Consider the following 27,314-nt stretch of genomic DNA (forward strand, 5'->3'; position numbering starts at 1 on the left):
CAGCAGGAGATAGATATCTCTGGGTGTTGGGATTGTGACATTTTAATTTTTCAGTGTAAAAATTTTTTTATTTTGTACAAATATGCTTTGGTAATAATTAAATTGTTTTGGAAAATAAACTAGAAAAATCAAAATTTTTTCTCTAAAGTGTTTCATGGACAGCACAATAAAAAATCAGTATCTGTGAATCTAGGGTATATAGAAAAGTTATAATATGAAGGTGACAGTTAAAAGTTATGTACTTTTGTTTCCAAAGGGGGAGATTTCTAATATATTAAGAAAACAGAATAACAACATGATCTAGCCCTGTTCCCAAATAAACACCAGTTTTATTCAAAATAATCACATAATTTTAAGAATTTTTATAAAGCAGTTTTACAAAATTAACCCCAGTGTCATTAATTCTGGAAATTCTATTTTACACATTAATACTAACTAAGTTGAACTGTAATATTACAATCATTCCAGAGCTCCTATAGATTTCATTTTTAAAGTAAAAAAATTTTCTATTTTATTTTTCATGATAAATGATGCTACTGAAACTTTACTTGGTAGATTTTTAGTTACTTTGATGATTTTTGCAATCTTACAAATAAGCAACACATATATAATGTATATAAAATAATAATAAGCCAGTCTAATGGCTTGAATTGGAGGCCAGGGAGTTGCATTTCGTTAAACCCAAATTGAACAGAGTTGAATTTAGGTTAATACAGAGAAAGGCATGTTCTGGATGTGTTGTCCTTTGTATTTCCTGAAGCATCAGATGAATTGTAAAAAGTTCAAAGAACTTCTTATTACTCCTGTAAGAGAATGAGTACATTAATTTAATTACACACACTTAAGGAATTCATCTGTAATTACATCGATAACATGTGTAAATGTAGAAAAATGGCATCTGTTTTTAAAAATAGTGAAGAAAATAGGTAACTAAGAAATTAACATGCCACCCAGCTGGTGTGGCTTAGTGGTTTAGCATCGACCGAAGAACCAGGAAGTCACGGTTTGATTCTTGGTCAGGGCATATGCCCAGGTTGCAGGCTCCATCTCTAGTAGGGGGCATGCAGGAGGCAGCTGATCAATGATTCTCTCTCATCATTGATGTTTCTCTCTCTCTCTTTCTCTCCCTTCCTTTTTGAAATCAATAAAAATGTATTTTAAAAAAGAATTAACAGGCCAAGACAAATAAAGTGGGTTTCATAAGATAGGCCTAAAATAACAAAGTATTCAAGGAAAAAGAAAATGGTTCATCCTCCTGAAAACTGCAGCAATTCATTATTACAACAGTTGAGAATTGCTTTTTCTGTAACAGCTAGAAAAAGTCAAATACAAGTACTAGATCAACTTATTTTAAGTAAGCTGGGCTTTTTAAAGTAACAGAATATTGGTTTACCTTTTGCCTTTGTACCAAAATAACTTTTCAACCATCCTCTTTCTAATAACCAGTTAGTAATTTCATGATCTATTAGTTAGAATTATATCTGATTACATATTTCTTATTTCTTGTCTACATATATTTGTATCTTGGGAGAAATTATTAAATAACTGTATATAACCATCCATTTGATACAGAAGAATTTATATCTTTGTGGTTTTAAAGATTTACTTTAAGACTGAGCATCAACTGTTCCCAACCCAAGGCTATATTTGCAATTTTGGGACCACTTAAAAAAATCCCATGAATTAACACCTAAGGAAGAATGAAACCTAAGGAATGTAATTGCAGTTTCATGTCACCACAGGTTAACTATAACAGGCCTTACTGAGAATTACAAATCAAGATAATCATATTACAGTCAGTCTTCAAGAAAAGGAAGACAATGATTTGGTAAGTTTAACTGACACCAGATGAAAACCAATAATTTGGTGAGCTGAGTATGAGATTGTAATTTGATAACTAATAATTTACTATGATGTGGTAGGTACCTAATAGGGCATATGAACCCACTATCACATATCTGCAAATAATTTTAAGATGCATTTATACTTGAATGAAGCCTGGTAAATACCTAAATTCACCACCATGAAAATCATGGCTGAGGGGAAAGAAAGGGCACAGAGGAGCTGAACCAAAACTATAATTTAACTGTCATAAAAACTGGACTATACCAAGATTCTAAGAAAATATAGCTTCAAAATCCACTTATAATTTTTAAAATGATTATACCAATATTTGCTTAAGAGGAAATATAAAAAGAAAGCCCCTAATTCTTATAGTAAAATCCAAATTAGTGGCAGGAAGCTCATATAGTTTCCTAAAATATACATTATTTAAAATCTTTTCTGCCTGCTTCTTTCTCATTCCCTAAACTAACTTTAGTACATAATAAGAATCTGACAAATATACTTTATTATCATTTTTATTTTCACTGTGGTGGTACAGAATACCAGTGTGCAATAATTTGTTCTAATACTATCACTTGATTGCTAAAAATTGTTCTTAGTTTTACATACTCTGTGGTATTTAAAGTTCACTTAGCAGAAACAACAAGACATTCTAAGATTAAAACTATAATTCTACTGTATCACTAAGTATTAAACAAGTATTAACATGCATGAATCTCAATTTTCTACATTTACTAAAAATTTTGATTTAATAATCAAAGTTGAACTACTATAGGATTCAGAAAGGTCTAAATGAGCACAAAAAGATATTTTTAAATAAAAGTATTAGAAATAAAAAATTCTTACTTGATTTTAGAAAGTTTCTGTAGAATAATACTGAGTTTTTCTAGTATTTGAAGATCAAGCTTAGGGGTTCGAAGCAGCACAGAACAAGTTCGAAAAAACAGAGTGTTGCTACAGGCTTCCAGGAAAGGCTGCAAGGATTCTGCAAAACAAATCCCAGTGCTTTACTGTTAGGGAGTAGCCATAAATAAATAAATAAATACAAACACAAACCAAAGTAAAATCAGAATTGTATGGGGTATTTTTAAATGTTGAGTTGATTTTCATATATAAACTTTGAGGCAAAAATATCATCATCTTAAAAATTAAAATACCCACTGGCTCTTGTTGAACAATGCAAACCAAAGATAAGATTATTAAGCAGAATTGAGCAGAAATCCCATGTCTGAAAGAAAAGGGGGGGAGTCATTTCTTCAATAAGTTCATAATAGTAGGCTGAGTTTAAATAATTAGCAATAAGAAATTTTGTTGGGATAGTAAAAGTCTTTTAATACTCTACATTTAACAATTTCATTTCAGTGTTAATGACAATTTATATGACCACTGGATATGGAATAGCTTTTTAAGCATATATGCAAAAAAGGGGAAAGACTCATAAAAGAAAGACTGAAAATTTTCACAATAAAAATTTTAAATGTCTATGTAAAAGAATTTGTAAATTAAAAGGCAAAGGCTCTAAAAAAAACAAAACAAAACAGAAGAAAAATGCCAAACTTCTTTTTGTAATTTATTTGCCAGAAGATTGATTACTATAAAAAAAAAAGATGGACCTAATAGTTTTAGTAATGAACAAACATCACAAGCAAGCAATTCATAATTGAATAAATACAGTAAAAATATTAAACCTTAATAGGATAAAATAATAGGAACTGGGAAATTTGTATCAAAAGCCTTAAGAGTGTATACCTTTGAGTCAGCAATTCTGCCTCTTAGAATGTGCCTGATAGAGACATATGCCAAGGTTTATGAATAAGGAATACAGTAAAGTTTGTAATAGTGAAAACTAAAAGCTCTGTTAGGGCTGCTATGAGTTGGAAAAAATAATATATAAAAACATCTTTTTCTTAAGGTATTATTATCGGCAATTAGGGAAGCTTGAACAGAAACAAAAAATATTAAAATGGCCTTTTAATATTAATGGCCGGTAGGGGAGAGCAGTTAGGGAGATCAGGCCAGCAGGGGAGAGCAGTGGCCTAAAAATGGCCTAAAAATAATCATGGCCTTTAAAATAGTTAAATTCCTCTGTAAAAAGTCTTTGTAAAACTCAGAAGCTCTCACAATGTATATACAGGACTTGATTTCAAACACAGATACATAAGTTAATAGTTATAAAAGACATACAAATATGATGGGTTTGCATTCTTCATTCTGTTTGCATCCATCAACACAGCTTGAAAATCTATATGACTGTATCTTGATAGTTTACTGAGTAAAATACACTACAGCAGGTCCTCAAATAATGTAGTTTCTTTCATCTAATGTTTTGTTATGATGTTAATGAGATACCTTAGAAATTTAACTCTTGTTTATATCAATTAGCTGTGATAAAATTGGTTTCATTCACATCGTTTAAGTCAAAGAACCTATTGACAATGACATTAAGTAAGAACTTACTGTATTAAATAACAGAATCAACAAAATGGAAAAAAATAAAGTCAGAGGAATCTATACTAATAAAAGGGTAATATAATAATTAGACCAGATGTCTTCCAGACATCCTTCCAGACATCCTTCCAGACAAAGCCACAGCAGCTGCAAGGGCCGAGGGCCGGCCGGTCCAGCGTTGCGGTCCCTTTTGCAGAGGCAGGGGGGAGAAGGCGCCATGGGAGAAGGCAGAAGGGAGAAGGCAGAAGGCGGCAGTTAAGCAGCTAGGGGGATCAGTCCAGGAGGGGAGAGCAGTTAGGGAGATCAGGCCGGCAAGGGAGAGCAATTAGGGGGATCAGGCCAACAGGGGAGAGCAGTTAGGGGGATCAGGTGGGAAGGGGAGAGCAGTTAGGCAGTTAGGGTGATCAGGCCAGCAGGGGAGAGCAGTTAGGGAGATCAGGCGGGCAGGGGAGAGCAGTTAGGGAGATCAGGCAGGCAGGCAGGTGAGTGGTTAGGAGCCAGTGGTCCGGGATTGGAAAGGGTGCAGGTCGGGCTGAGGGACCCCCCCCGCCCCATGCACAAATTTCGTGCACTGGGCCTCTAGTCCTATATAGTAAAGAGGGAATATGCAAATTGATCATCACTCCACCACAAAGAATGCGGTGCCCACAGTCGGGGGGGGGGGGGGGGGGGGCGGTTCTGTAACACAAGATGGCTGTACCCACAGCAGAGACAGGGTTTCCCTAACACAAGATGGCTGCACCCACAGCGGAGGCCAAGTTCCCAGAACAAACCTTAATGAGCAATCAGCAGGGACCTGAGGCTGCGCTGCCTCCAAACCCCCCATGGGGCTTGACATGGGACCTCAGGCCGCTCCCCCTGCCCTGGTGCCAGGCCGTGGGACCTCAGGCTGTGCCCTCTGCCCCAGCGGGGCTTGACGGGGAACATCAGGCAGCGCCCCCTATCCCAGCGCCAGGCTGGGGGATCTCAGGCTGCGCCACCCACCCAGCAGGGCTTGACAGGGGACCTCAAGGTGTGCCCCCTGCTCGGCGGGGCTTGATGGGGGACCTCAGGCCACACCCCCGCCCCAGCACCGGGCCAGGGGACCTGAGGCTGTGCCTCCTGCCCAGTGGGGCTTGACAGGGGACCTCAAGGTGCGCCCCCCCACCCAGCAGGGCTTGATGGGGGAACTCAGGCTGCGCCCCTGCCCAGGCACCGGGACCGAGTACCTCAGGCCGCGGAGCTGGGGGACCTCAGGCCGTGCCCCCCACCCCGGTGCTGGGCCAGGGGACCTCAGGCTGCACCCCCCTCCCGGCAGGGCTTGACGGGGGACCTCAGGCTGTGCCCTCCACCCGGCGCTGGGCCAGGGGACCTGAGGCTGCAACCCTGCCCAGCGGGGCTTGACGGGGGTGGGGCCGGTCGGGTCTGGGTCTTGTACGATTTCAAGGCTCACATGGGTGGGCAGGGACTTGACTCTGGGTCCCGTGTTGCACCCCAGACTCTGATAGGAGGAAGATTTTCATATACATTTTACGAATTTTCTTTCATCATTGACACTTCTATTATAGAGAAAGGGCAAATAGCAATATTAAAATATTTCCTCTAATTAATCCCCTTTTAATGTCCACGAATTTCATACACCAGGCCATTTTGATAAAAGAAAAGGAAAGGTGGTTTATGCTGGCAATAGAGCACTAGAGACAACAATTATGCCATTTACATGTAACCATGTGGTAAAGGTAAGAGAAAAACAATACTTTCTCCAGAGTAGTCTAACCCAAGTATGGTCTACACTTAGTTCTCAGTAGGTTATATGCAGATGTAGTTTTCTTCAGCAGGTTATTTGCATGTACAGTTTTCAGCAGATCATATGCATATGTAGTTTTCAGCAGGTCATATGTATGTGTAGTTTTCAACAAGTCATATGTATTTGTATGTGACTGTGTGCACATGCATGTGTGTGTATCTTGATCTGTTACAAAGAATCTCCTTAAAGAATTAAAATTTAATTATATAAATGTCCAACCATTATGCTGTATACCTGAAACTAACATAATATTAAATGTAAACTGTATTAAAATTTTTTTAAATTAAAAAATCTTAAAGAATAAAATTTAGGTTACAGCTAGAACACACATTATTTACAAGTAGCATTAAAAATACAATGAGTGACATTTCAAGCCACGCCCCAGCTGTGTGCATTTGATGACTGGTTAATGCACACATTTCCTAGAGAATTGTACACAGTTTCCTCATTTCAGATCCTGAGGCATGACTCACGTCAACCCTAAACACGAAGGCTAAATATTACATAGCTAACAAGTATTGAAATCAAAGGGTAACGAACATTACAAGAAAGACCACTAAGAATTCTTAACATACAGTAAACCCTCGATTTTGTGGACCTCGATTTAACAGACTTCAGATTTAACAGGCAAAATTTCTGGTCTGTATGTCATATGTGAAAATTAACAGCATTAATTTTAAAATGCTTTTAACTGTCCTGCCAGTGTGGCTCAGTGGTTGATCATTGACCCATGAACCAAAAGGTCACCAGTTTGATTCCCAGTCAGGGCACATGCCCAGGTTTCAGGCTCAGTCTCCAGTGGGGGGTGTGCAGGAGGCAGCGGATAGATGTTTATCATTGATGATTCTCTCTCCCTCCTTCTCCCTTCCTCTCTAAAAAATCAATAAAAACATATTTAAAAACTAAATAAATTAAATGCTTTTAACCAAGATCTGCTTATAATTAAACTGGTTATTTTTTTGTTATTAATTCACTGTTATTTTTTTTTACAAATTTTAGCAAATAGACCATACGTTGAAAAACACTGTAGTAATTTCCCAGACATAAATAAGTATTTCTTATCTACAACTATAGTCGACATGCTTAAATCCAAGTGTCACTGCTCATAAACAATGTTCTTGGAATGATCAGCACATGATCACACCTCTGTTGCATGTGGTAATTGGCTGTTGTCTAGGGCCTGACTTTCTGCAGCAGTTTTAACTCCTGCCTGCCAATGTTCCCATATGCACTAAGCCACGCCCCAGCCGTGCATTTGATGACTGGTTAATGCACACATTTCCTAGACCTATTCAGTATAAATTTAACCCTTTGCACTCCGAACCATTCTGGACATTGGCTACCAGCTACTCGACGCTACTTTGCGGCGGAAACGTGCATTTACAGACCCTCGTATTACTTAGTATAATTTTGGAACCAAGTAACGTAGTATAATGATATTGGACTTATATGAATTGGGTGACATCGAGGAATGTATATTTGCAAAAAAAACCAATATTTTATTGTTTATAATTTTGTACCGTATGATAAGTTTTGTAACACTCCCCAATATGCATTGCAGGCTGATTAGTGCATGTTTGACAGTAATAAGTGGTTTGAGGCCTGCCACCAGGTGTTTTCCTGTTAGAACACACAATGCAGTCCCGTTTTCTTTGTCCCACATCGGGAATATGTAGTTTATTGTTTAATCTATTGTCCGCAGAAGATGTGGATGGACGCGTTCTCGATACACGAAAATCGCCCTTTAATTGGTCAACGAGTGTCTTGACAAACTTGTGGTGTGTCATTGGCGTTTCATTACTTGTTTGTTTTTTGATGCGATACATTATGTATGAGTTTATCACACACATTTCCAACCCCCCAAAAAATAACTTCCTCCACCATTTGAGCGATTTACGGAGGAAACAATACGTCGAAGCGTATTGATCCGCACGATCCGCACCACCCATATTTGCCGTATATTCTAACACCATTTCAGGCTTACTGACTGTTACGATATGTCCACCGCGTAATGTTCTCTGGGTAGATTGTAGGTTTGTGTTATAATAATTGGTGAGCATGGTAATAATTCTTTTATCTTTCCACGCAAGAAGCGTAGTATTATTCTTTCTGTATGCAACTGTTTCTTTCCAATTTCTTCTTTGGCATAATTGTTTGTCTCTTTTATTATGCTGTCTACTAATTCTTCAGTAAAATATAATGTGAAATAGTCTATGGGCTCTTTTATGTTACTCGGGACTTGTGGTCCGGCTATTTCTTCGTGTAAATCAAAATTTATCGTGGCTGGAGGAACGTCCGATTCGGTAACATCTTCCCACTCTTCACTTGACGATACGTTGTCATGTTGCCGTGTGTTTTCTTCCGTACTACTATTATCGCTTTCGCTATCCATGCGAACAATTCGTCGCCTTCTAGGTTGAACAATATCACTATCACTGCTGTCGTTTTGTTCTACAGTTAGTCTTTCTAACGTGTCTGTATAGAGGTCTATCTGGAGCTCATCTTCACTACTACTTGTGTCATGAGACTCATTCGTGGTTGGACGCTTTGCCATTGTTCTAACAAAAAATATGAATAAATGCATGGGTTGAAAATTTCTAATTGTTATTACTAACTGACAAGATGATATTTGCCAAAATAGCTTTCACCAAACAATTTATTCACTAAGAAAAGAATCACTTTTCCGATTTTCTCCTCGTTAGATCTATGTGCACTACTCGAAGCTTCAAACCAAAATGAGCTCAGCTTTGAAAATCTTTTCCTCCAGATGTAGACTTGTTTATTTGTAATTATATATCTCACTATACAGTGCGCGCTATGTTCGAAAACCGACCTTTCTTCTACAAACTCCCCTTATCGCTCTTTTCAAGTGGCGTCTCGAAGTGCTCGGACCGTCGTGAGCACGCATCTCACGTTCTCGTCCGACACAAAACCCGCTGACATTTCTTGTATATATCTTAGTAATTTTACGATATTTTGATTTAATTTCTTGTGCCATTTCAAGATAAAACTTCAGGGAAACATGCATGTCTCAAAAAGTTGCGTTGAAATAACTCAATTCCCCGTAATCACTAATAAACTGCAATGTCCCCTGAGAGGGGACATCCGAGTGATATGCTAGAATTCCGATGTCCCCTGAGAGGGGACCGCAGAGTGCAAAGGGTTAAAATTACAGTAACACATATAGAAAAATAAATTTCTCATACATACTTAATTTTAATTACACAAATGTGTCTACATAAGTAAAAACAGGTAAACTAATAATTTGTCAATTTTTTAACATACACAGTTGGAAAACCTACTTTATTATATAATGGACTATCAGCTTTAAATATAGCTTTATTGATTTCAGAGAGGAAGGGAGAGGAAGAGAAAGATAGAAACATCAATGATGAGAATCAATGATCGGCTGCCTCCTGCACGCCCCCAGCTAGGAATCCAGCCCGCAACGCAGGCGTGTGCCCTTGGCTGGAATCAAACCCGGGACCCTTCAGTCCGCAGGCCACGCTCTATTCACTGAGCCAAGCCATCGAGGACTGGACTTCCAGCTTTAATGGACACCCACCCCTCCCCAGCATTAGTCGATTATTTCAAGGTTTTACTGTACCTACAATTTAAAATGTTGATATTTTCTATTTAAAGTTTAAATGCCAAAAGAGAAAGTTATGATGGTTATTTGTTTATTACCAAAGTGTGAAAGAGAGTGTATCTTCCTGTACTTTATTTACTTTATATGTAAATCAGGTCTTGGCATGAACAAAACACACACATTTCAGGGTTATTACAAAAAAACCTAAGTCAACATTGCCAAGTGAAAGTGAACCTGTATTATGACCTCTGTAATGAAAAGAGCCAAGACTATCCAAATACTTCAGTATATCAGCACATTGAAACAGTGAAACTTGTGAAGTTCTTTGAGAAGTAAAAGAGATTCATTGGCTTGATTTACAATCTCTCTTTTAAACCTGTCAGACAGACACACAATAGAGGAGAAAGGAAATTCTGGAATTCTCATATGCTTTAAGTTAGATTTAACTGTAAACATTGTAATTTTAACATTTTCCAATACTACAATGTTCAAGTTAATTATATTTTTGAAAGCTTAGAGAACTTTTAATTTGAATAAACATGGCTAGTACAAGAGAGGAAAACAAAAACTGAAGACCTAACAGGCCAGGTGGCAACTCTTCTAAAATTCATGTAACGCTGGATAAATTACTTAACATGTCCTCACTAATTTCTACATTAAAATGCAGAGATAAAAATGCTTGAGAGAATTTCCCTTTATAATTTTTGGATCAAAAATTGTAAAGCAGAGCTCTCCCTCACTGGAGCAAATATGCCCATGCCTTTTCCTTCTCCCTCTTTTTCCTGCCAGGCGTGCATCTCCTAAACTCTAAGGCACCTCATGAGACTTGCAAACAGGGGAGCAATGGGCAGCAGGAGCTCATCTTGGGCTAACCCCCTGAACTTGTCCCCAAGACTCCTTTCCTCTGACTTTCCAGTGAGCTGACAGCAGTCACACCTTGATTCACTTCTTTTCCAATGTTTCTAGAGAGCCAAAGCCACCCCACTTAACCTAGTCTCTTTCCTGCTGCTTCTTCTGTCCTAGGCCCTTCCTTGTTTCACTATCTCCAGCTTTAATAAGTGTACTCTCAAAATAAAATTATAAAACAAACAAACAAAAGCCAACAGAAACAAACAAACAAACAAAAAACCCTCACCTACAACAACCAGACACAAACACAGAAAAAGAAAGGAGCACAAATCAATGCCATGACTCTTACAAACATAAAATTCTAGAGCGGAAGAGAGTGAGAAGTGTGGCCAGGGTACAGGCCACCTTAACAACCCTTCTTCCACAAGACACTGAGAAGTTGACAAAATCTTGGGAATTCTTGCTAAGACTCCTCAAACCTGAAGAGAGCAAACTCGCCAGCTTTTGTTACCTTTGACTCTTCTGAGTGGGAAACAGAGAGGTTGGCAAGAAGTAATTTAATATTCCAGAACACACACTGTATTGGGGAGCCAGATTGAAGCCAAAATAATTTCTCCATGGGAAGAGAATACTCATTCCTCCCACTTTCCGAATTAGGTGAAATGAACCTAAATTAGACATTTTAGCAAAATCTCAGAAGTGAGAACACAGACCTAATAGTCTAACAAAAAAAGCATGTAATTAGTACACCTATTGGCTATAAGACAAAATGTATATATTAAGAAAAAAAGCTTTCAAATTGTACCTCTCAATGGAGAAAAAACTGGACTTGGATATGGTGGTAAGAAGAGAGTGTAGAAGTTCCTCACCCTCTATGAGGACATACAGAAATTCTGGACAAGTAGGCCCAAAAGCAAGAACAAGATTAATTAGAGCCCTAGTTGGTTTGGCTCAGTAGATAGAGCGTCAGCCTGTGGACTGAAGGGTCCCAGGTTTGATTCCAGTCAAGGGCACATGCCTGGGTTGTGGGCTCAATCCCCAGTAATGGGCATGCAGAAGGCAGCCAATCAATGATTCTCTCTCAGCAATGATGTTTCTCTCTCTCTGTCTCCCTTCCTCTCTGAAATTAATAAAAATCTATAAAAATAAATTAAAAAAATAAAAGCTCTTGAGAAAAATATGTTACTTATAAAAAACGAGAGGCCCGGTGCATGAAAATTCATACACTGGAGGGGGGGTCCCCTCAGTCTAGCCTGCCCCCTCTCACAGTCTGGGAGCCCTCAGGGGCAGGAGGTGACCCAGCGATCAGGGGAAGGCGATACCCCCATCATGCCTCTGCTGCTGCCACTGCTGGCAGCGCAAGCCTCAGCCTGCCCTGGTTACCTGCGCCTCGGGTGGCCCTGGGCGGCTGGAAGGCTGGGGGACTCTGGAGACAGGCACACGGAGCATATTCCCTCCTTCTTGGCTGTGGGCACCGTCATCTTGAGGGCAGGGCAGTCAATTAGCATATTCCCTCCTTATTGGCTGTGGGCGCCGCCATCTTTGAGGACGGGGCAGTCAATTAGCATATTCCCTCCTTATTGGCTGTGGGCGCCTCCATCTTTGCAATGGCGTGAAGGTCAATTAGCATATTCCCTCTTTATTAGATAGGATTAATTAGAAACAGCCTGGCAATTTGCTGTACATATTACAGCAAATGATAAACCAATCAATACAAAAGGAATATAGGAAGTCTAATAAAAGTATGACTAATCAATAAGTAAGAAAATATGATAAACATCAGGATTTAAAAAAGATAGAGAGGGAGGGTGAAAGCGATATAGAGAAAGAGAGAGAGAGAGAGAATATTAAAACACCACCATTAAAAAAACTAATAAATTTAAAACATCAAGAACCTAAATAATGTAGCTGACAATTAGATTATTATAATGAAAATCAGAGAGAATATAAACACAAATGAGGAAAAGAATGACTAGAAAAAGCCAAGATATGGAAGACCATCAAAAAGGATCCAAGCCTGGCTGGTATGGTTCAGTGGTTGAGCGTTGATTTATGAACCAGGAAGTCACAGTTCGATTCCTGGTCAGGGCACATGCGCGGGTTGTGGGTTTGATCCCCAGTGGGGGATGTGTAGGAGGCAGCCGATCAATGATTTTTCTCTCATCATTGATGTTTCTATCTCTCCTCTCCCTTTCCTCTTGAAATCAATAAAAATGTATTTTTAAAAAAGATCCAAAATGAGGATAACTGGTATTTCTAAGATAAAATGAACAACAACAAAAAATCATATATTAACTAGTGACCCGGTGCACAGATTCATGCACATTGAAAGGAAATTAATTAGAAGGTGGTCAGTGGGGCGGGACTTTGCGAGACAGGCCAGACACGCCCTGGAGCCAACTTCCTGCGGTCCCTCCCCGGCCAGCCGCATCTGGGGTGGTGCTGTGGCTCAAAGAGAGTCTGCATAGCGAGCAGAGTCCCTCCGGCAGGTGGGGTCTCTCAGCCTGGCCTGTAGGGATCGGGCCAAAACCGACTCTCCGACATCCCCCAAGGGGTCCTGAAGTGTGAAAGGGCACTCTGCAAAGTTGCTGTCATACAGGGTGTGGAAGGCAAATTCGAGTGTGCAGTAAACCAGATTTAGGCTGACAGTGCCACATCAACAACATAATCCAGGGTCAAAGGTAGAATCGTGCGGCTCCGCAAGGAATCAGGCTCCCTCCTCTCCGGTTTCAGGGTGCATCACCAGAGAACCACCACTGCCAAGTCACATCAGCTCAGCAGCTCCTGCGTCGAGCATCTGCCCCCTGGTGGTCAGTGAGCATCGTAGCTACCGGGAGGAGGGACACTTAGCATATTAGCCTTTTATATATAGACTAGTGGCCTGGTGCACGAAATTCGTGCACAGGGGCAGGGGTGTCCCTCAGCCCGGTCTGCACCCTCTTCAATCTGGGACCCATCAGGGGATGTCCGACTGCTGGTTTAGGCCCGATCCCTAAACCGGCAGTTGGACATCCCTCTTGCAATCCGGGACCGCTGGCTCCTAACCGCTCACCTGCCTAACTGCCTGATCGCCCCTAACCACTCTGTCTGCCGACCTGATCACCCCCAACAGCCCCACCCCTGCCAGCCTGATTGCCCCCAATTGTACCCCCCACCAGCCTGATTGCCCCCAACTACCCCCCAATGAGGGCCTGCTCACCCACAACTGCACCCCGCTGCTGGTCTGCTCAACCCCAACTGCACCCCCCTGCCAACCTGATCACCCCAAACTGTCATCCCCTGCCGGCCAGCTCGCCCCCAACTGCCGCCCCCATGCTGGCCTGATTGCCCCCAACTGCCCCCTCTGCCAGCCTTCTTGCCCCCAACTGCCAGCCCTGCCAGCCTGCTCACCCCCAACTGCCGTCCTGCTTGCCCCCAACTGTCCCTCCTGCTCACCCCCAACTACCCCCCCTGCCAGCCTGCTCACCCCAACTGCCCTGAACCCTGCTGGCCTGATCGCCCCTAACCTGCCTCTGCCCCACTGCTGGGAGCCGGTCCATCCTTGCTGCTTGACACAGTCGCTGCAGGGAAGAAACATCTACACAGTGTATGTCTCAAGGGACCTGGCATATATGGCATACTGTTCTTAATATGTTTGCTCCCCTTAGCGCTATGTGTTTTAACCAAGGTCACCTCTCTGAGAAAGGTTGTTTCCCCAGGTAGGGATTTTCCCTGGAAGTTAGGGAGGGAATAAAACCCTTTAACTAAGTGCCAGGTGGGTAGTTAGTCACTTTAACTACAAACAATCACGCTTAAGCTACATAATCTTTACTCCCTGGAATGGAGATAAGAAACGCCCTAACTTTTGGAATAGAAATTGACAGGATTAAAATCAACTGGTATAAATACAGATGTAACAAGACAACAGAACTTGGACAGAACCTAGAGACAGAACCTAGAGACAGAACCTAGGGAGAGAACATGGCAAAAGATTCTGGACAGAACCTGGCTACAGAACTTGGCTGGAGAACCTAGACAGAACATGGTGGGAGAACCTGGATAGAACCTGGCTGGAGAACCTGGCTACAGAACCTGGCATCAGAACCTGGCTGGAGAACGTAGTGAGAGAACATGGCTACAGAATCTGGCGGCAGAACCTTGCTATGCTGATCAACTGAAGGCGGCCTCCATGTCATTCTTTCTTCGCCGATTCCTTCCATACCTTTGGGGACCCCTGGACCTGCTGGGGTTGGACCCCAGTACCCCACCACCATGGTTTTGTCCAGGAGGTCTCCCGGAAGGTGTCCTGGTCTAATTAGCATATTACCCTTTTATTAGTATAGACTAGAGGCCCGGTGCACAAAAATTTGTGCACTGGCGGTAGGGGGGGTGTCCCTCAGCCCCACTTGTGCCCTCTCACAGTCTGGGACCCCTCGGGAGACAACGACCTGCTGGCTTAGGCCCGTTCCTGGGTGGCAGAGGGCAGGCCCAATCCCTAGGTGCAGCCCCTGGTCAGGATCAGAGCAGGGCCAATTGGGGGGTTGGGAACAGGTCACACTCAAGGCAGGGTCAATGGGGAGGTTGCCGCGCCACCCCCTGTCACGCACAGAGCATGGGCCGATCAGGGGGGTTGGGGCTCCGTACCCTGTCACACACAGAGCAGGGCCGATCAGGGGGTTGGGGCGCTGCCCCCTGTCACCCACAGAGCAGGGCTGATCAGGGGATTGGGGAGCTCCCCCCTGTCACGCATAGAGTAGTGCCGATAGGGGAGTTGGGGCACTGATCCCTGTCACACACAGAGCAGGGCCCATCAGGAGTTTGGAGTGCCACCCCGTCACCCACAGAGCAGGGCCGATCAGGGGGTTGGGGCACTCCCCCCTGTCACACTCAGGGCAGGGCCAATGGGGAGGTTGCGGCTCCACCCCGTCACACACAGAGCAGGGCCCATGGGGGGGGGGGGGGGCGTTGGGGCACCACACCCTGTCACACACAGAGCAGGGCTGATCAGGGGGTTGGGGAGCTCCCCCTATCAGGAACAGAGCAGGGCCCATCAGGGGCGCCTTCCCCTGTCACGAACAGAGCAGGGCCCTGCCCCGTCACACACAGAGCCGCAGGGCGATCAGGGGGTTTGGGCTCTGCCTCCTGTCACACTGCTCCAGGGGCCAGGAGGCCTCGTGGCTCCGCTGATCCCAGTGCTGGGAGGCCTTGTGGCTCTGCTTGACACAGGGGCAGTGAGGCCTCGCTGCTCCACTAATCCCGGTGCTGGGAGGCTCTGCTGATCCCGGTGCCAGGAGGCCTCGTGGCTCCGCTGATCCCAGTGCCGGGAGGCCTCGAGGCTCCACTGATCCCGGTGCTGGGAGGCATATTACCCTTTTACTATACAGAATAGAGGCCTGGTGCATGGGTGGGGGCTGGCTGGTTTGCCCTGAAGGGTGTCCTGGATCAGGGTGGGGGTCCCCACTGGGGTGCCTGGCCAGCCTGGGTGAGGGGATGATGGCTGTTTGCAGCTGGTCACACCCCCTTCAGGGTGGGGGTCCCCACTGGGGTGCCTGGCCAGTCTGGGTGAGGGGCTGAGGGCCGTTTTCAGGCTGGCGGGCAACTGAAGCTCTCAACCTGTCCTTTTTTTCTTTTTTCTTTTATTCTGGGATTTATTTACCTTCTATGGCTGTCACTGGAACTGAGAGCCAGCTTTCTCTCTGAGGCTTGGCTCCAGCTCTGAGACCTCAGCTGCTGAAAGCAGGTATCTGGTTTGTTTGGGTTCTATAATCGAAACACTGTTTCAACTCCAGCTCTGAGGCCCAGCTGGCTGAAAGCAGGTTTCTGGGTTTTTTAGCTTCTATAATTGCAACAATGTTTCTTAAACTGCAAGCTCAGAGCCCAGCAGTGGCAGGCGGGGAACGTTGGCTTCCTCCGTCACTGAAGCAAGCAAGGCTCCTGTTCGCTTGAAGCTGCCTGGCTGCCGGCCGCCATCTTGGTTGGCAGTTAATTTGCATATCTCGCTGATTAGCCAATGGGAAGGGTAGCAAAGTTATGGTTAATTACCATGTTTCTCTATTATTATATAGGATGAAATGCTAAATGAACAAAGAAATGAATCTGCAGATTGGAAAGAGAACAATAGTGTTTCAGAAAAATTTGCTTCAGAACATTCAACAGCAAGCTATATTCTGAACTTCAAAGATAAAATAGTGAGTAACCACCTGAGCAAACAATAAACCACCTTTAATGGAAAAATCAGACTGTCCTCAGACTTCTCTGAAACAACATTGAACACATAAAGCAATTAGAAGCTAAAACCACTTTATTCAGGAAAAATTTTGTTAAGTATAAAAGCCAAAGGCTGCCAGTACAGCGGGGGCGGTGGGAGCCTCCCCCACCTCCTCAGCAGAGCTAAGGATATCTGACTGCAGCTTAGGCCTGCTCCCCGCTGGCAAGTGGACATCCCCTGAGGGCTCCCAGCTGCCAGAAGGATGTCTGACTGCCAGCTTAGGCCCAATACCCTGGGGAGTGGGCCTAAGCCTGCAGGTGGTCATCCCCCGAGGGGTCCCAGACTGCAAGAGGACACAGGCTGGGCTGAGGGACCCCCCTGAGTGCACAAATTTTTGTGCACTGGGCCTCTGATATCTACACTAATAAAAGAGAAACATGGTAATTAGCGTACGACCTCTACCCTTCCAATTGGCTAATCAGCATATCCTTATGCAAATTAACTGTCAGCAAAGATGGCGGCCGGCAGCCATGCACTGAAGCAAACAGGGAGGCTTGCTTGCTCCAGTGATGGCAGACTCCAACGTTCCCCGCCTGACTTGCCGGCCTCTCAGCTGCAACTCTAAGCAACTATGTTGCAAATATAGAAGCTAAACAAAACCCTAGAAACCAGCTTTCAGTCAGCCGGGCTTCTGCCAGCTAGACCGCAACATTGTATCAAATACAGAAGGTAAAGGCCAGAAACCTGCTTTCAGCAGCGAGGCCTCAGAGCTAAAGCTGGCCCAGAATGGAAAAAAAGAAAAAGAAAAAAAGGAGCAGTTGGGAGCTTCAGTCATCCGCCAGCCTGAAAACGGCCCTCAGTCCCTCAGCCAGACTGGCCAGGCACCCCAGTGGGGACCCCCACCCTGATCCAGGACACCCTTCAGGGCAAACCAGCCAGCCTCCACCCATGCACCAGGCCTCTATCCTATATAGTAAAAGGGTAATATGCCTCCTGGCACCAGGATCAGCGGAGCCTCGAGGCTTCCTGGCACCGGGATCAGCGTGACAGGGGGCAGCGCCCAAACCCCCTGATCACCCTGCGGCTCTGTGTGTGACAGGGGGCGGGGCCACAACCTCCCTATCCGCCCTGCTCTGTTTATGACAGGGGAAGGCGCCCCAACCCCCTGATCAGCCCTGCTCTGTGCCTGATAGGGGGGAGCTCCCCAACCCCCTGATCGCCCTGCAGCTCTATGTTTGACAGGGTGCGGCGCCCCAACCCCCTGATCAGCCCTGCTCTGTGTGTGACAGGGGGCGGCGCCCCAACCCCCGCCCCCCCCCCCATGGGCCCTGCTCTGTGTGACAGGGTAGAGCCATAACCTCTCCATAGGCCCTGCCCTGAGTGTGACAGTGGCGGCGCCCCAACCCCCTGATCGGCCCTGCTCTGTGGGTGATAGAGGGTGGCGCCCCAACCCCCCTCCACGGGCCTTGCTCTGTTTGTGACAGGGGGCAATGCCGCAACTCCCCTATCGGCCCTACTCTGTGAGTGACAGGGGGGAGCTCCCCAACCCCGATGGGCCCTACTCTGTGCGTGACAGGGGGGAACTCCCCAACCCCCTGATGGGCCCTGCTCTGTGCGTGACAGGGGGCAATGCACCAACACCCTGATCGGCCCTGCTCTGTGCGTGACAGGGGGCAGCGCCCCAACCCCCTGATCAACCCTGCTCTGTGCGTGACAGGGGGTGGCGCCGCCACCTCCCCATCAACCCTGCCTTGAGTGTGACAGGGAGCGGTGCCCCAACCCCCCAATCAGCCATACCCTGAGCGTGACTGAGGGTGGCATCGCAACCTCCCGATCTGCCCTGCTCTGTGCATGACAGGGGGTGGCGCCCCAACTCCCCAATCGGCCCTGCTCTGAGCCTGAACAGGGGCTGCACCTAGGGATTAGGCGTGCCCTCTGCCACCCAGGAGCAGGCCTAAGCCAGCAGGTCGTTATCTCCCGAGGGGTCTCAGACTGCGAGAGGGCACAGGCCGGGCTGGGAAACCCCCCCTCCCCCCCCACTCCGAGTGCACAAATTTTTGTGCACCGGGACTCTAGTATATATATAAAAGGCTAAGTGGCCATCTCACTATCTGACCAGCCAGTAGGTATGACATGCAGTGACCACCAGGGGGCAGATGCTCAATGCAGGAGCTGCCATGACCTGGCAGCAGCAGTTCTCGGGTGATGCACCCTGGAACCAGAGTGGAGGAAGCCCGATTCCTTGTGGGGCTGTGTGATTCCACCTTTGGCCATGGGTTATGTTGCTGCTGGGGCACTGTCGGCCCCAAGTCTGGTTTACTGTTGAGCTTCAGTGACTGCAGATGCCCTTCAAGCCACAGCACTGCACCAGGTGCAGCCGACTGGGGAGAGAACATGGAAGGTTGGCTCCAGGGTGTGTCTGGCCCATCTCGCCAAGTCCCACCCCGCTGACCACCTTCTAATTAATTTCCTTTCAATGTGCAGGAATCCATGCACTGGGCCACTAGTTATTTAATAACATGCTATTTAGTCTCTATGTTTTTGAAATGTTTTTATTATAGTTGATTTCTAGTTCCATGCCATTTTAAAAAATATATTTTATTGATTTCAGAGAGAAAGGGAGAGAGATAGAAACATTGATGAGAGAGGATTGTTGTTCTACTGTCTCCTGCACATCCCCCAACAAGGATCAAGCCCACAACCCGGGCATGTGCCCTGACTAGGAATCAAACTGTGACCCCTTGGTTCATAGGTCAATGCTCAACCCTGAGCTACACCAGCCAGGCAGTTTCATGCCAATTTGATCAAAGAAGATACTTAATATTATTTCAATCTTCCTGAATTTGTTAATACTTATTTTGTGTCCTTACATGTGGTCTACCTTTGAGAATGTTCCATGTGCAATGGAGAACAATGTATATTCTGCTGCTTTGGGATGAAATATTTTTTAAATATCAATTAAATCTATCTGATCTAGTGTGTCATTTAAGGCTGCTGTTACCTTATTGATATTTTGTCTGAAAGATCTATCCAGTGATGTCAGTGGGTGTTAATGCCCCTATTATGTGCTGTATTGCTGTCAATCTCTCCCTTAAAGTTGTCCAAGAGTTTTTAAAATTTAGTATATATATTTAGGTGCTCTAATATTGGGTGCACATATGTTTATAAGGGATATACTTTCTTCTCAGATTGATCCCTTTAGTATTATGTAGTGACCTACCTGATCTCTTGTTATGACCTTTGTTTTGAATCTATTTTGTCAGTAATTAATATTGCTACCCCAGCTTTTTTTTCATTTCCATTTGCATGGAATTTTTTTCCATCCTTTCACTTTCATCTGTCTCTTGTAGACAGCCTTTGTATTACCCTTTACTATCTCAAAGATATCCTTAAGCAAACAGCACACATACACTTTTTTAAAAATCCTCACCCGAGAGTATTTTTTTCCATTGATTTTTTTAGAGAGCATGAAAGAGAGGGAGGAGGAAAGTAGGAGAGAGAAACATCAATATGAGAAAGACACATTGATTGGTTGCCTCCCACACATGTAGCCAGGGATCGAGTCTACAACCAAAGAATATGTCCTTGGCCAGGAATTGAACCCATGGGCAACACTCTAACCACTCTATCTATCTATCTATATATAAAAAGCCAGCATAATGCTGGAACAACCAAATGACTGGTAGCACACTGACCACCAGGGGGTAGAGGGTCAATGCAGGAGCTGCTCCCTGGTGGTCAGTGCGCTCCCACAGTGGGAGAGCCACTCAGCCAGAAGCCGGGCGCACGAGCCTCTCCTGCCTCTGGCAGGCACAATCTCCAGCAAACAGACTGCAGTCCCAATTCCCGGGTGGTGGGGGTGTAGCAGGAATGACCATGGAATAGCTGTTGCTGGCCCTTGGAACTCTCCCTTCAGACCCTGCGGCTGCACCGCAGCCCTTACCTATTGCCCTCTGGATCTCCGGATGCAGGCTCGGGAAAAACCCACAGAGGCACTTCACAATCATACTGCCTGGGCCGGCCCCCATCTCAAGAGCAAGTGCTGGTGAAGTCCAGCCCAATGACCAACCCCCATGCATGTCCGCAGGCGAGCCCTTCACAACTTCCACCTACCATCCGGCCCCGGCCCCATCTCCTGGAAAGGTCCACAACCATGCACCGAATACCCGCTCCTGGAGCTCTGCAGAATGCTGGTCAGCTCTGGTGGGTGGAGGGGCACCAGCAAGTGCTGGCCTGACCTGTTAGGTTCAGACAGCCCCACACTTGGGCTGGGAGTTGTGTGGAAAAATCACGCCCTATACTCTGCTGGTACATTCTATTGGGATCAAATGAAGCATGTGCGTGACTGGGATGACCTTGATACTGACACCAGCCCCCGGGAACTCCCCTTCAGGCATCAGGGCCAAGTTCCACCCCTTAGCTATTGCCGTGTACCTTCAGATGTGGAACTGAAATATTAAGAACGCGCCTTACTGGGGACCGCAATCTGCCTCTCCCTCCTTACTTCATACCACCCTCCACTGCCACTTCCAAGCTGGACCGGTCCCCACCTCCCCTCCGGAGAGATCTTGGAAAAAGTGAGAAAATCCCAGTCTGATGAGCGGGGTCTCCTACGGTGTCCGCAGTGGAGTCCATCACATCCTTCCCGGGCCTGGCCTGCATCTGGGCTCCCTCTGGGTTTCCACATTCCCCATAGATCCCCGGTGGCTCCTGTGGGCAGGTGGGCCCACGAATGGCAGCTCCTGTGGATGGATACCTCTCCCCTCCCCACCCCTCCACCCCCGCACGGTGCTGGTACCCGCCCCGGGGATGCCCACAGCTCAGCCAGAACTTGCCACGAGGCACATACTCCATAAGCCTACAGGTACAATCTCTGGGGAACAGATGAAGTGCGGACACTCAGAGTAACCAGGATGAGCCTGGTATCACTGCTGGGCTCCTGGAACTCTGTCTCAGGCATCAAGATAAAATCTCATCCCTTACCAATTGTCCCAGAGCTACAGCAGAAGGCAGCAATATAAAAATGGCCACAAGGTGGCAACTGACAATCGGGGTAAAAGTGAGAGAGATGGATCTGAAGGGTGGGGGCATGGGAGAGAGAGCACCCACTCCCTCCAAGATCCCCAAAACTTTGTATTGTTCACCTCCGAGCATCTCTTATTCAGCTCTGAGCGGTGGAAAGCATTCAGCACGACTCAGTTGGCAAGGTGCAACCCTGGCCGCAAAAGAAACATTTGGAAATATTTTTTCAGGAAGCTGCGGGGAGAAGGACAGACTCCTCACGCAACTTCCTGGTGGCTCAGGGAACGTGGAAACTCCCCAGGCACATGGGCACGGGCTCCCAATTTCCTTTCAATGTGCAAGAATCCATGCAGCGGGCCACTAGTATATAATAAAAGGGAAAATAAAAACGAATCCTATCTAATAAAAGAGTAATATGCAAATTAACCATCACACCATTACTCCCTCACTCTGTCAGTCCGTCACAAAGATGGCGGCGGCCACGGAGCTGGAGTGAGTAGGAGGCTTAAGTTGCCACCGGCGATGGAGGAAGCCAAGCTTCCTGCCTGCCTTGGCCGGCCCTGAGCTCTGCTCAAGGCTACAAAGTTTCAATTATAGAAAATAAATAAATCCCAGATACTTGCTTCCAGCCCGCCTGGATTCTGCTCAAGGAGGGGCTGGGATCATGGGTTGCCAGGGGCAACCCAGGCTTCCAGCGGGACCAAGGCTACAAAGTTTCAATTACAGAAGTTAAATAAATCCCAGATACCTGCTTCCAGCCCGTGGCCAGCCTGAAAACGGCCCTAAGCCCCTCACCCAGGCTGGCCAGCCACCCTAGAGGGACCCCCACCCTGATCTGGGACACCCTTCAGGGCAAAGCAGCCAGCCCTCACCCATGCACCAGGCCTCTATCCTATATAATAAAAGGGTAATATGCAAATTGACCCTAACAGCAGAATGACTGGTCACTATGACACACACTGACCACCAGGGGGCAGACGCACGATGCAGGAGATGCCCCCTGGTGGTCAGTGTGCTCCCACAGGGGGAGCTCTGTTCAGCCACAAGCCAGGCTGATGGCTGCCAGCACAGTGGTGGTGGTGGGAGCCTCTCCCGCCTCCTCAGCAGCATTAAGGATGTCCAACTGCAGCTTAGGCCTGCTCCCTGCTGGCAAGTGGACATCCCCTGAGGGCTCCTGGCTGCCAGAGGGATGTCTGACTGCCAGCTTAGGCCTGATCCCCCGGGAAGCGGGCCTCAGCCAGCAGGTGGACATCCCCCGAGGGGGTCCCAGACTGCACGAGGGCACAGGCTGGGCTGAGGGACCCCCCTGAGTGTACAAATTTTTGTACACCGGGCCTCTAGTTTATAATAAGGTACTATTATTCAGTGAATATGTCAATACTTAAAACTGCACTGTAAAACATAATGAAGGGGTCAGAAGTTGTATCTGTCCACAGAATCACCATAAATGAAACAAGCATATATGCAAATGGTACTGACAGAATTCTCAAATTAGTGAAGAGAAAAATGAATAGTGCAGCAGACTGAATAATGGTCCCTTCCCCAAAGAAGTCTACATAGTAATCACTAGTACCTTAAAAAAATGAATGTTATCTTAGATGACAAAGGCTTTGTCAGTGTGACTGAATTAATAATATTAAAGCCCTGGTGCTTCCCCATGTAAGATGGTGTATGTGTTCCTTTCTCCTAGAAACTAAGTTTTTCAAAGGCATTCATTGCCTCATCTGTTGGTCCCACCATATTTGAATAGCAATGAAACTGACATTTTAAAACAAATATACCATAGGGGACAGAAATTAGAGTGATAAGCCAGAAGCCAAGGAAAGCCTGCAATTACTAAAAGCTGAAGGAGGCAACGAATAATTGTCCCATAGACCTTTGCAGCCCTAGAATTATAAGAGAATAAATTTCTCTTGTTTTAAGCACCAGGTTTGTAGTAATTTGTTACAGAAGCCATAGGAAATTAATACAAATAGCAACATGTCCACATCCCAGGGGAGGAAGAGAAAAAAAGAAGAAAAAAAAGAAACACGTTAAGTTAATCCTATATAATAAAAGGCTAATATGCAAACAGACTGAACAGCAGAACAACCGAACAACTGGTTGCTATAATGTGTGCTGACCACCAGGGGGTGAACGCGGAACATGGCGAGCACTGGCCGCGGTGGGATGGTGGAGCAGGTGAATGGGGGTGCCAGATCAAGGACGGGCGCCGGTTGCTGTCATCAGGACGAGCCTCTAGTGGTTATCGAAAATTATTTTCTCCCGTGCACCGCAGTCCTACCTGGCGCTAGCACCTGCTGCCAGCGCCAGCCCTGCACGCACCCACTGCTTGGTGCCCAGCGCCAGTTCCGATTGCTTGGCGTGGTAAGCGGGTGCAAGTGGTGGCTGCTGGCCCCGATCGTCCCACAGGGCTTTTCCACCTCCCCCTGCTCCTTAGGGGAAATTGGGGCCAGCAGCCATAGCTTGCTGCCAGCGATGGCCCCACTCACACCCGCTGCTGGCAATGGCCCCACTGAAACCCACTACCAGCGACAGCCCTGCTTGCACCCGCTCCTGGTGACGGCCCCAATTGCTCTGCGCTGAGAGCGCATTCGAGTGAGCCAGCGCCATCAGCGCATGGGAGTGGTGGCAGTAGGACGGGGCCTGCAGGCAGACAGGGGACCAGGGTCACAGCAAGAGGGGTTGGGCGGAGGTGCAGAGGATGGGCCAAGACTTACCCCTGGTCCCACTGCAGCCTCGCGGTCCACAGCTCCTGTCAAGGTGCATGAATTCGTGCATTGGGCCCCTAGTCTATATATATATAAAAACTTAAGTGACTATTATGACTAAACAACCGCAATGACCGGTCGACCAGTCACTATGATGCACACTGACTACCAGGGGGCACTCAATGCAGGAGCTGCCCCCTGGTGGTCAGTGTGCTCCCACAGCCAACCTCCTGTGGCCCCTCCCCCCTGGACAGCTGACCCCCATTGACCCCTGGTGCTAAACCATTCATAGAAACCTGCTTCTGGGGGTTTTGTACATAGCAGAGCAGCTCCCACGCTGCAATCAATTGAAAGCCAGCCCTCGACACAAGGGTCTTGCTTTCGTCCTCTCCCTTCCCCAGGGGCCACCCACCCACCGTGGTAGCAGCGTGGCGGTGAGAGAAGGAGGAGGGGGTGAGGCGAGGAACCGTGTGGTGGCGGGGTGCCAACAGCGGCGTCCAGTGTCTGTTCCTTCCGGCAACTCTTGCCTCCTCTCCTGACCCCGCCAGGGCCTTTGGGCCGGGCTGGGATGGGGAACCGGGAGTGGGTGGCAGTGGACACAGCCCCTTTCCTGGGGGGGACCAAGGGCCGACTCCCTCCTTGGGGCCAGCGGCCAACCTCCCACGTGATCTCTCCCACCCCCGCATCAGCCAACCTCCAGTGGTTCCCCCCCCATGCATGAATTCGTGCACCAGGTCTCTAGTAACAGACATAAAATAAAATGGAAAGAAATAAAATACAGTATTTCAAGTGTTACAGTAAAAATGAATGCTAACATTCAGTCTAAATTGCGTGGGTAATCACAAGTGAGACTGGTTTATTTTCTTTTGTGGTGCAAACAAACAAGATTAGCAGTTCATTAAAATTGAAAGAAAAATGTCTCATGACCCAATGTAGTTTATTTCAGGAATAAAAAGATGATACAAAGTCACCATTTTAATTTACATGATCCTTTTTAGATATATCAACTCCATAGATGCTAAACATGCATTTGACAAAATTCAACATGCACACTTGAGCAAACCTGTACAGAATAGATCAGTGATGGCGAACCTATGACACGCGTGTCAGAGGTGACACGCAAACTCATTTTTTTGGTTGATTTTTCTTTGTTAAATGGCATTTAAATATATAAAATAAATATCAAAAATATAAATCTTTGTTTTACTATGGTTGCAAATATCAAAAAGTTTCTATATGTGACATGGCACCAGAGTTAAGTCAGGGTTTTTCAAAATGCTGACATGCCAAGCTCAAAAGGTTCGCCATCACTGGAATAGATGGATATTTCCTTAGAATAATAAAATATGTCTATTTCAACCCAAGCCAGTGACATCATGCTTAATGGAAAACATTAAAAACATTTTGATTAAAATGAGAACTAAATCCTGGCTAGGTGGCTCAGTTGGTTGGAAGGTCGACCTGTACACCAAGAGGTTACCGGTTTCATTCCTGGTAAGGGCACATACATAGGTTGTGGGTTCAATCCCTGTCGAGGCACATATGGGAGGCAACCCATTGATGTTTCTCTCTGTCTCTCCCTTCCTCTCTCTCTCAAATCAATAAACATCCTCAAGTGAGCATTAAAAAATATTTTAGAATAGAAGTAAACCTATTATATGTAGAATTTTAATATTTCCTACAACTTTGTGATATTATACTATGTTAGTACAATTTTAGTAGTATTATTAAACTAGAGGCCTGGTGCACAAAATTCGTGGGGGGGGGGGGGGGTGGTCTCAGCCCAGCCTGCACCCTCTCCAATCCAGGACCACTTGGGCGATGTCCGACTGCCTCTCACAATCCAGAACCGCTGGCTCCTAACTGCTCGCCTGCCTGCCTGCCTGATCGCCCCTAACCCCTCTGCCTGCCTACCTGATCGCCCCTAACCACCTGTGCCTGCCTGCCTAATTGCCCCTAACTGCTCCCCTACTGGCCTGATCACCCCTAACTGCTCCCCTGCTGGCCTGATCGCCCCTAACCGCTTCTGCCTCGCCCCACACCCAGGACCCACGATTCCCTCCTCTGGCCAGTCACAGGCACCCGGGACCCGGGCTTCCCTCCCTCTGGCCAGCCGCAGGCACCCAGGACCCAGGCCAGCTTCACCTGGGCTGACCGCAGCCGCAGGGGACTGTGGGCAAGCTGCTTTGCCTGGACCGCAGCTGCAGGTGTCCAGGACCGCAGGGTGGTTGGCTTGTCACTCTCGGGGGCCACAGGTGCAGGTGCTGGCACCCAGTACCGTGGAGCAGGCGGCTTGTCCCTCTCCTGGGCCGGGCCGCAGGCTCAGCTGCTGGTGCCCAGGACTGTGAGGAGGGAGGCTTGTCCTCCCAGGCACAGCCCCTGCTGCTGGCAGCTGGGACCACAAGGAAGGAGGCTTGTCCCTCTCCTGGGCTGCAGCCTGGCTGGTCCCCATTCCTCTCTCGCAAGCTCATTTGTGCCTGGCTGGTCCTCATTCCTCTCTCCCCAGTAGTGAATGTCTCAGCCATTACTGCGTGATGGTGTGAGGACCATTTGCATATTAGCTCTTTATTATATAGGACTAGTGGCCCAGTACACAAAATTTGTGCACATTAAAAGGGACTTAATTAGAGAAATATTTTTTTTTGAGGCCGGGGTGGGGGGGTGGGGGGGGAGAGTAGTCTGAATTAGGTTATGAGGCCCCTTTGCAGAGTGCCTCACCTCAGCCATTAAACTCACTTTGCTGGCTGTGAGTCTATTCCAAGCTCTGCTTGAGGAGGCATCTGCCAGGCCCCTCCCAAGGGCGGGGACCGTGGCATCTCCTGCCCAGTCTGCCCACGCGCGGAGACCCATTCTCTGGGAACTCACCTCCCCGCAGCT

At 46.5% G+C, this 27,314-nt stretch overlaps 1 protein-coding gene across 2 annotated transcripts in view; it reads right to left on the reverse strand.

Annotated features, from left to right (window-relative positions):
• Positions 1-394: 394 nt before the first annotated feature.
• The window catches only part of CCDC138 (coiled-coil domain containing 138), a 238,756-nt gene continuing 211,836 nt past the window's right edge, over positions 395-27,314 (reverse strand). For both annotated transcript variants that reach the window (XM_070405855.1, XM_070405854.1), the window contains 2 exons: positions 2,692-2,830; positions 395-803 (listed from right to left, as the gene is read on the reverse strand). In XM_070405855.1, coding sequence (XP_070261956.1) covers positions 638-803; positions 2,692-2,830 — 305 coding nt within the window. In that variant the 3' untranslated portion in view covers positions 395-637. The remainder of the gene's footprint in view (positions 804-2,691; positions 2,831-27,314) is intronic.

This window comes from Myotis yumanensis, unplaced genomic scaffold, assembly GCF_028538775.1.
Source record: "Myotis yumanensis isolate MYYU_CA2020_CCGP unplaced genomic scaffold, mMyoYum1.0.hap1 SCAF_2, whole genome shotgun sequence".
NCBI classification, from domain to species: domain Eukaryota; kingdom Metazoa; phylum Chordata; class Mammalia; order Chiroptera; family Vespertilionidae; genus Myotis; species Myotis yumanensis.